This window comes from Sciurus carolinensis, chromosome 10, assembly GCF_902686445.1.
Source record: "Sciurus carolinensis chromosome 10, mSciCar1.2, whole genome shotgun sequence".
NCBI lineage: Eukaryota > Metazoa > Chordata > Mammalia > Rodentia > Sciuridae > Sciurus > Sciurus carolinensis.
In genome coordinates, this window is record NC_062222.1 from 84,409,696 (window position 1) to 84,420,562 (window position 10,867).

General features: G+C 35.8%; 1 protein-coding gene across 1 annotated transcript; it reads left to right on the plus strand.

Annotated features, from left to right (window-relative positions):
- Positions 1–5,680: 5,680 nt before the first annotated feature.
- On the plus strand, positions 5,681–9,913 carry LOC124994265 (zinc finger protein 639-like). The gene is made up of 2 exons (XM_047566031.1): positions 5,681–5,758; positions 8,697–9,913. The coding sequence occupies exons 1-2, from the start codon at positions 5,681–5,683 to the stop codon at positions 9,894–9,896; spliced, it is 1,278 nt and encodes a 425-aa protein (XP_047421987.1). The 3' UTR covers positions 9,897–9,913.
- The last annotated feature ends 954 nt before the right edge of the window (positions 9,914–10,867 follow it).

Below are 10,867 nucleotides of genomic sequence, written 5' to 3' on the forward strand. Positions count from 1 at the left end.
TCACTCAAATATTAGTTTATATTTGATTGGTTCTTTATGTTATCCTACCCTTCCCTCTCCCTTTCTTTATTGTACTCTGTCTTCTGGACATGAGAGAAAACATTCAACATTTGATTAATTTCACTTAGCATGACATTCTCCATTTCCATCCATTTACTGGCAAATGCCATAATTTCATTATTTTTTTATGGCTGAGTAGAATTCCATTGTGTGTGTGTGTATCACAATTTCTTAATCCATCATCTATTGACAGGCATTTGAGTTGATTCCATAATTTAGCTATCACAATAACTACATCAGTTTTTCCTCTCCTCATTGTGCTGCCATAAACATTGTTGTGTCTCTATTACTGTTGTATGCTGATTTTAGATATTTTGGGAAAATACCAGGGAGTGGTATAGCTGGTTCATATGGTGGCTCCATCCGTAGTTTTTTGAGGAATCTCTATACTGCTTTCAAGAATGGTTGTACTATTCTGCAGTCCCACCAGGACTGTACAAGTGTACCTTTTCCCCCACAACCTCATAAGCACTTATTTTTGTTCCTATTCTCTATTATTGCCATTCTGATTGGAGTGGGATAAAATCTTTTTTAGAGTAGTTTTGATTTGCATTTCCCTGATTGCTAGAGATGTTGAACTGGCCATTTGTGTTTCTTCTTTTGAGAAGTTTCTGTTTAGTTCTTTTGCCCATTTATTGACTGGATTATAGGGGTGTTAAGTTTTTTGAGTTCTTCGTATATTTTGGATACTAATCCCCTATGGGAGGAACAGTTGGCCAATGTCTTCTCCCATTCTGTGGGCTCTTGTCATGCTCTCATTTCCTTTGTTGTGCAGAAGTTTTTTAGTTGAATGGCATCCCACTTATTGATTCTTGGTTTTATTCCTTGAGCTTTAGGGGTTTTGTTAAGGATGTCAGTGCCATCACCTATATAATGGAGGGTTGACCCTATGCTTTCTTCTAGCAGTTGTATAGTTACTGGTCTAATTCTTCAGTCTTTGATCCATTTCAATTTGACTTTCGTGCAGGGTGAGAGATAGGGGTCTAATTTCATTTTTTTTTCATATACCTATCCAGTTTTATCAACACCAATTTGTTAAAAAGACTTTCTTTTTTCAATGCATATATATATATTTTTTTTAAGGAGTCAGGGCTTTTATTTTTTTTTATTTTTATTTATTTATTTAATTATTTTTTTATTGTGAACAAATGGGATACATGTTCTTTCTCTGTTTGTACATAGAGTAAAGGCTTACCATTTGTACAATCATACGTTTACATAGGGTGATGTTGGTTGATTCATTCTGTTATTTTTTTCCCCTTCCCCCCACCCCTCCCATCCCTCTTTTCCCTCTATACAGTCCTTCCTTCCCCCATTCTTGCCCCCCTCCCTAACCCTCACTCTAACCCTAAAACTAACCCCTCCCACGCCCCATTATGTATCATCATCCACTTATCAGCGAGATCATTCTTCCTTTGGTTTTTTGAGATTGGCTTATCTCACTTAGCATGATATTCTCCAATTTCGTCCATTTGCTTGCAAATGCCATAATTTTATCATTCTTTATGGCTGAGTAATATTCCATTGTATATATATGCCACAGTTTCTTTATCCATTCATCAACTGAAGGGCATCTAGGTTGGTTCCACAATCTGGCTATGGTGAATTGAGCAGCAATGAACATTGATGTGGCTGTATCTCTGTAGTATGCTGATTTTAAGTCCTTTGGGTATAGGCCAAGGAGTGGGATAGCTGGGTCAAATGGTGGTTCCATTCCAAGTTTTCTAAGGAATCTCCATACTGCCTTCCAGAGTGGCTGCACTAATGTGCAACCCCACCAGCAATGTATGAGTGTACCTTTTTCCCCACATCCTCGCCAACACCTGTTGTTGCTTGTGTTCTTGATAATCGCCATTCTGATTGGGGTGAGATGGAATCTTAGGGTGGTTTTGATTTGCATTTCTTTTATTACTAGAGATGTTGAACATTTTTCCATATGTTTGTTGATTGTTTGTAGGTCTTCTTCTGTGAAGTGTCTGTTCATTTCCTTAGACCATTTGTCGATTGGGTTATTTGTAGTCTTGGTGTTGAGTTTTTTGAGTTCTTTATAGATTCTGGAGATTAGTGCTCTATCTGAAGTATGATTGGCAAAGATTTTCTCCCACTCTGTAGGATCTTTCTTCACATTGCTGATAGTTTCCTTTGCTGAGAGAAAGCTTTTTAGTTTGAACCTATCCCAGTTGTTGATTCTTGCTTTTATTTCTTGTGCTATGGGAGTCCTGTTGAGAAAGTCTGGTCCTAAGCCGACATGTTGAAGATCTGGACCTACTTTTTCTTCTATAAGATGCAGGGTCTCTGGTCTGATTCCGAGGTCCTTAATCCATTTTGAGTTTAGTTTTGTGCACGGTGAGAGATATGGGTTTATTTTCATTTTGTTGCATATGGATTTCCAATTTTCCCAGCACCATTTATTGAAGAGGCTATCGTTTCTCCATTGCATATTTTTGGCCCCTTTGTCTAGTATGAGGAAATTATATTTATTTGGGTTTGTGTCCGTGTCCTCTATTCTGTACCATTGATCTACCTGTCTATTTTGGTACCAATACCATGCCGTTTTTGTTACTATTGCTTTGTAGTACAGTTGAAGTTCAGGTATTGCAATACCCCCTGCTTCATTTTTCCTGCGAAAGATTGCTTTAGCAATTCTGGGTTTCTTATTCTTCCAGATGAATTTCATGATTGCTTGTTCTACTTCTGTAAGGTACATCGTTGGGATTTTAATTGGAATTGCATTGAATCTGTATAGCACTTTTGGTAGTATGGCCATTTTGACAATATTAATTCTGCCTATCCAGGAACATGGGAGATCTTTCCATCTTCTAAGGTGTTCTTTAATTTCTTTCTTTAGTGTTCTGTAGTTCTCATTGTAGAGGTCTTTCACCTCTTTTGTGAGATTGATTCCCAAGTATTTTATTTTTTTGAGGCTATTGTGAATGGGGTAGTTTTCCTAATTTCTCTTTCTGAAGATTCATCATTTATGTATAAAAATGCATTGGATTTATGTGCATTGATCTTGTATCCTGCTACTTTACTGAATTCACTTATGAGTTCTAAGAGTTTTCTGGTGGAATTTCCTGGTTCCTCTAAGTATATAATCATGTCATCAGCAAATAGGGATAGTTTGAGTTCTTTTTTTCCAATTCGTATCCCTTTAATTTCTTTGGTCTGTCTTATTGGTCTGGCTAGAGTTTCAAGGACGATATTGAATAGGAGTGGTGAGAGAGGGCATCCCTGCCTTGTTCCAGATTTTAGGGGGAATGCTTTCAGTTTTTCACCATTAAGAATAATATTAGCCATGGGCTTAGCATAGATGGCCTTTACAATGTTAAGGTACGTTCCCACTATCCCTATTTTTTCTAGTGTCTTGAGCATGAAAGGGTGCTGTATTTTATCAAATGCTTTTTCTGCATCTATTGAAATAATCATGTGATTCTTGACTTTAAGTCTGTTGATATGGTGAATTACATTTATTGATTTCCTGATGTTGAACCAACCTTGCATCCCTGGGATGAAACCTACTTGATCATGATGCACTATCTTTTTAATACATTTTTGTATGCGATTTGCTAAAATTTTGTTGAGAATTTTTGCGTCGATGTTCATTAAGGATATTGGTCTGAAATTTTCTTTCCTCGATGTGTCTCTGTCTGGTTTAGGTAGCAGGGTGATATTGGCTTCATAGAATGAGTTTGGGAGGGTTCCCTTCTCTTCTATTTCATGGAATACTTTGAAAAGTATTGGAATGAGCTCTTCTTTAAAGGTTTTGTAGAACTCGGCTGAGAAACCATCAGGTCCTGGACTTTTCTTTGTTGGTAGGCTTTTGATGACTTCTTCTATTTCATTACTTGAAATTGGTCTATTTAAATTGTGTATGTCCTCCTCGTTTAGTTTAGGCAATTCATAGGTCTCTAGAAACTTGTTGATATCTTCGAAATTTTCTATTTTGTTCGAATATAGATTTTCAAAATAGCTTCTAATTATGTTTTGTATTCAGTGCATATATTTTTGGCACCTTTGTCAAATATCAGATGGCTATAGTATGTGGGTTTGTCTCTGTGTCTTCTGTTCTATTCTGTTGGCCTTCATATCTATTTTGATGCCATTACCATGATGTTTCTGTCACTATAGCTCTGTATATAATTTCAGATCAGGCATTGCAATGCCTCCTGCTTTGCTTTTCTTTCTTAGTATTGCTTTGGCTATTCTGGGTCTTTTATTCTTCCAAATGAATTTAAGAATTGTTTTTTCTAATTCTGTGAGGAATTTGACATTTGGATGGAGAGTGCATTGAATCTGTGTATTGCTTTACAGATTAATTTTTTTTACTGTTGGAAAAACTTAAGAGTACCTGGTCATATTGTAACACAATGCAGTGCCTTTCAGTTTTATCTTTCAATAAATAATGGGTAACATTTATTCTGTCAATTATTATGCAGTGTTGGAGCCTCTTGGAGTTTTAGGAACTCATAGTTGGGCACATATGTCAAAAGTACAAAATTTGGCAATGACGTGTGAAATGAAAGGTCTGCAGACCACAGGTCACAGTATGCCATATTTTAAATTGGTACTGGGCTTTGTGATTTGAGACATGACATAATAACCTCACAGTAAACCATAAATTGAGTTCTACTTTTCTGGATAGTAGTTTTTGCTCTCCTTACTACACCCATCACCTCCACACCAAAGACTTCATAGTTGAAAAAAATTAAAAGAAAATGAAATATATCTGATTCAGGTGACACAAGAGTGTGGTTGGTTAATTGAAAAGTCTATAAAAGTAGGCTTTGTAGTAGGTTTTTGCCAATCTGCTTCCTACCCTAAGTTTTAGTCCATGGATTTTCCAACTTCTTTTATATTTTCTAATTCCTCTCCAAAACACTACTAGCATATGGAATATAAATTATTTCAGTTGATCAAGACACTTTTTACTCTATCAATATTAAGATTTTTTAAAAAAATTCGGAATTAAATGTTCTATTATTCCTAACTCGTGTGTTGACTTTCTTTGGGGTTTTGAGGTCGTTGTAGAATGAGAGAGTCTACGGAATCCTCTTCTAGGCTTGAGAAATAATCTGGAGTCATGAGTAGGAAAACTTGACAATAGTATCAACAGAAAATTGGCCTGGAAAAAAATGTCTCAGCCTTGATTAGTCTTGGCAGTTACTATATGATTTAATTTATGTCTGTATATGGAAGAAAAAAGAAAATGGATGATAGGAGTCTTCTTTGGTTTTTGACTTCCTATGATTTATTTTACTAGATTATCAATCCTAATATCTTAAATGTGCCTACATCATTTTCATTTTCAAAGTAGTTTCATATAGTTCAAAGTTGTCAGTGATCTAGAAAAATTAATTACAAGAAAGTATAACATTCTGGAAATTTGTGAGGTAATATACTTGAAGTTACTAACTTATTTTCACTACTACTTAAAAACCTGCAATCCATTTCAAATAAAGAAGGAAGCAGAAAAAAAAAAAAAAAAAAAAAAAAAGGAAGCAGTATGTTAAATAAGGTTATATTTTACAGAGTTCCTCATCTGACTCCAGAATATATCCCCTCAGTCTTTCTTTGGGACACCCGGAAGAGAGGAGTCAGATTTGCTCCTCTCTTTGCTAACATGATAGACATAGTGCTAACAATGGATAATGGTGATATGGAAACCTTAGTAATGCTTCCTCTAAGTTTGTTGATAAAGGTAAGGTTAGATAAATAGTTTGTACTTTCCAGGAAAATGACTCAGTTGGTATTGTCCATTTCTCCCACTTACGTCAGTTTGTCAGTGGTACTTTGTTATCACTGTAACTTTTGTACTGGCTGTGTACCTCTGGCTTCAGTTTTCTTAAAGTGATCCTTTTTAACTTAAAGACCTTTCCTTTTCTCTTTCCTTTTTGATTTCAAGATTTCTCCTGTATTGTTTCCTCTTGGCTTGGGTTCAGCAAAGCCTAAGTTAATTTGCAAATCTTAAAGGGTAAACAGAGAGCTCTGTGTCTTTCCATTGAGTAAAGTTCTTCTTCACTGATAGCAATTACAATTGTTTTTGTAATTGCCATGTCTGCCTCTGAAGTTTTAGGTCTACTTTAAAGATGGCATTTTGATTTGGAATAGGAGGAAAGGACTTAGGATAAGAAAGTCTTGGATTTATAAGTGCAGGGAAGAAGCATGTTAACTCTGCAGTGGATAGCAGAATTGGTGGACACCCAAAAGAGTGGATGATTCTCTGCATCTGTCTGTGCTAAGTACTCTCCATAAAAGAATTTCTCAGGTTGAGTTTGAAAGCAGATTAACAGCATTTATGTTGATGACTTTATCATTTTAATGCAGATATGTCATAAATGAGACAATAAATGAGAGCATTACTTATCTTAAATATATTTAATAATGTAAATATATTTTTAGATCCTTTTTAGTTTTTGTAAATTGTTGGAGTCTCACTTTTGGAGCCCGAGAGGAAAGTCAATTGATATCTGTGATGAAAATACGTTAAAAAATATGTCATAGTCGTTTCAACAGCTATTTCTTACTACTGAGCTTCCCCAATTAGACATTGTCCTCCAGATAACACTGCTCTGCATACCTGTTTCCAAATAGTCTTAACTGCCTCTTTAAAGTTTTTCTAATGGTTGATGGTATCTCCATTTGCTCCTCAAATACAGGCAGGTTCTACAAATTTTGAAGCTCTTTCTATTAGGCTTAGGTTTCTCCTACCTTTTCCCCTTATTCCTAAGTTTTCACTACCACTTGGTTATTCCTTTTGGGGGTTCTTTGTGTTAAACTTAATTCCCTTTTTCCCTTGTTCTTAGATTTTTGAGCAATTATTTTCTAGGTCACCACCACTCAATTTTTCCTCACTTTATTCTCTTTAAGCATTCTTTTCTGTTACTATTAGACCCTGTTCATGAAGATCCCCCTTGTGGCACACTAAGCGGCTTTTCTTTACTTTGGCTATTTTTTTTTTTTTTCCCTCAATGGCTCCCATTGTTTTTTAATGGTTCCCTGAGGGGTTGCTACATTCAGACCCTATTGTTACTAATTTGAATAGCTTTAGTTATGGCAATTACAATAACAGTGGCCTAGCTGCCAGGAGCAAGGAGATTGCTGAAAGGAAAACTATCAAGTGCGCATTAAAATTTTTATAGCGGCTTTTCACGTAGGACCGCTTCAAACGTGTTTCTACTTTCACTTTAATTAGACCGCGTTCCACGCGCCAGGACCGCTAATGGCGTGTCCCATACCGGACCACCTTCCGTGTGTCCTTATTTTTATTTTAATTGGACCGCATTCCGCGTGCCCCCAGGACCGCTGATAGCGTATCCTGATACCCTTTAACTGGACCGCATTCCGCGTATCCGGATAGTCGCTATACCGCGAACGTCGAGGCGCCTCTCCTTTACCTGTTTACCTTTTTTGACTTCTTTATAACCGGTTTAGCTTGTTAAAAAAATTTTAAGATATCTTACCTTGTCCCTTTTATCCTCCCGGGTTTCGGCACCAGCTAAAAATCTTGCTTGAGACATATTTTCTCTTTAAACATCAATTATTTTTTCTAGAAAAGGATAATGAAGTGTGATGAATATTATAAGGTGCTTGTTATTTCAGCTTTTTATAATAAAATAAAAAAAAAAAAATCAGAATCTTTGTCTAAGCAATCCCTGAGGAAAAGTGTGTGAATTCCACCCTATCTGAGAAACAGAAAGATTACAAAGGTAGTTTTACATCATACATATATGACGACAAGATCTATTTTGGGGAGTTTTTTTTGATGATTAAATGTGTTAATGAGTATTAAATGCTTAGTATCTGACACAAAGTAAATTTGCAATTAAGTGTTAGGTGCTGTTACTAATAAACCATTTACATGTAAGAATTTCAGACTTACAGCAATGAGGAAATAAATTTATAGTCACCACAACCATGTTTCTGCTCAATGGAGAAACTCATTAATTTTGGAACCCATTCAAGAACTGCTTCAAATTCAATGTTGTGGAAATTAACTCACAACATTTTCACAGGTGCGTAGAAAATGCAGCTGGCTAGAAATGTTGGTACAGATTCCTGAGCAGGGAAACATGCAAAACAACAGTACCATATGGGGAAAAACTGTTTTTGAGTTGAATAAAGCAAACTTGCCAAAGAAACTAACTCCTTTTGTTTGTACTTGAAGTGAACCCTTAAACTGAAATTGTAAAAAGTCATATCTCAACCAGACTGACTTGTGACAAGAACAATGAAGTTATGGAAAACTTTTAGCTTTATTAGATGCAAAATCTTATAGGTGAAATAAGAGGAGTGGAGTTAGGATGCAAGAATTTTGTAAAGGCATGTGTCCTTGGAGGAAAATGCAACTAGATGAATGTTTTAAAAGCAGAAGCTTCTGAATGATAGCAACTTAAATATATTTCATGGATTTTTTAATGTTAAGTTTCTGTGTTAGTGATTTGGTTGATGTATTAGGTGTCCACATATGTTAGGGCATGGTTCATGGACTTTTTGGGGCGGTTGTGAGGAGTAGGCATTGGATCTGACATCCTAACTGGAACAGACCCTGAGGGGATGAGGCTAGTTATAGTTTCTTAGAAGTAGTTCAGGATGCAGGTAGAGCATGACATTTGAAAGGATGGTCAACAAGCAGATAGAAAACAGATAAGCAGGAGGTGAGCGGCGCAGGCGCGGAACTAGGCGAAAAATCTGCTGATGTAGAAATTTGTGATGAAGAGTGTGATTCACCCGAATCAGTCAACCAACAAACTCAAGAGGAGAGTCCTATAGAAGTTCACACCACCGAGGATGTCCCCATTGCTGTAGAAGTGCATGCAATTTCGGAGGATTATGACATAGAGACAGAAAACAATTCTTCCGAGAGCCTCCAAGACCAAACTGATGAAGAACCACCAGCTAAACTTTGTAAAATTCTTGACAAGAGCCAAGCTTTGAATGTGACTGCCCAGCAGAAATGGCCTTTACTGAGAGCTAATAGCAGTGGCCTCTATAAATGTGAACTTTGTGAATTCAATAGTAAATATTTTTCTGATTTAAAACAGCATATGATCCTGAAACATAAACGTACTGATTCAAATGTGTGTCGAGTATGCAAGGAAAGCTTCTCTACCAACATGCTTCTGATCGAACATGCCAAACTACATGAAGAGGATCCCTACATCTGTAAATACTGCGATTACAGGACAGTAATTTTTGAGAACCTCAGCCAGCACATTGCAGACACCCACTTTAGCGATCACTTGTATTGGTGTGAGCAGTGTGACATGCAGTTCTCCTCAAGCAGTGAACTCTACTTACATTTCCAGGAGCACAGCTGTGATGAACAGTACTTGTGTCAGTTCTGTGAACATGAAACGAATGATCCAGAAGACTTGCATAGCCATGTGGTAAATGAGCATGCATGTAAATTAATAGAACTAAGCGATAAGTATAACAATGGAGAACATGGACAATACAGCCTCTTAAGCAAAATTACCTTTGACAAATGTAAGAACTTCTTTGTATGTCAAGTATGTGGTTTTCGGAGTAGACTTTATACAAATGTTAACAAGCATGTTGCTATTGAACATACTAAAATATTTCCTCATGTTTGTGATGATTGTGGGAAGGGCTTTTCAAGCATGCTAGAATATTGCAAGCATTTAAATTCACATTTATCTGAAGGGATTTATTTATGTCAATATTGTGAATATTCAACAGGACAGATCGAAGATCTTAAAATTCATCTAGATTTCAAGCATTCGGCTGACTTACCTCATAAATGTAGTGACTGCTTGATGAGGTTTGGAAATGAAAGGGAATTAATAAGTCACCTTCTAGTCCATGAAACAACTTAATTATTCTCTTTGACTTACATAATGTTTTTGTAAAATAATAAATTCAACTTTTTTTGAGATGTTAAAAAAAAAAAAAAGAAAAAAAAAAAGAAAACAGATAAGCAGTTACATTGAAGGCTTTGGTTGAATGGGAGGTCTCTTTACAAATGAGACCGAAATACAAAATCCAGAAGGGAACAGACGTCATTTGGAAGTGGAGGCTGACAGGAAGACAGCAGCAGGAAAGTAAATCCTAACAGGGCTCTAAACTACTGGACTTGGTTTAGCAGTAGGGTTTACCAGGGCAAGTCATAGATCTGAGTTCTAGAAAAACTAGAAAAGTAGTTTTCAACTCATACTTATTCTGCTCTAGGCACTAAGGTTAAAAGAGTAAATAAAACATTGTTCTCATTGAGTGTACATAAATGAGAGAAAATAAACAAGATAAATAAGTGAAATATATACAAGTATATATATATTTCCATTCTTAGATGAAATATGTGAAAGCTGCAGTTGTTCCATAGTATTGCTAATAATTGTCCTTTTGTGGATGTGTGGTATGCTATTGCAGTTTTAACTTGCATTTTACTTATAATAAATGATTATCATTTTTTCACATGCTTATTTGACATTTGTTCTTTTTTTGGTGGGGAGCGGTTAGTTGGAATTGACCCCAGGCTCTCACATATCCTAGGCAAGCACTGCACTGCTGAGTTACATCCCTAACCTTTGTTTGTCTTTTGTACATCTTTGGTGAAGTGTCCGTTCAGATCTTTATCATGTTTTTTCTTATAGGATTGTTTCTCTTCTTATTTTTAAGTTATATGAGTTCTTTGTATATTATGAACTCAAGAATTCTATTAGATAGATGCATGTTTTGTTGATTACTATAGCTTTATATTGTTTTAAATTAGGAAATGTAAATACTTTAGGTTTTTCTGACTAAATTGTTTTGACTATTTTAATTCCATTGACTTTACAAATAAATTTTT

Coding starts and splice junctions, on each gene's coding strand:
- LOC124994265 (XM_047566031.1), top strand. CDS start 5,681: ATGATAGACATAGTGCTAACAATGGATAATGGTGATATGGAAACCTTA. Junction 5,759..8,696: donor CTCTAAGTTTGTTGATAAAG/GTAAGGTTAGAT, acceptor ACAAGCAGATAG/AAAACAGATAAGCAGGAGGT.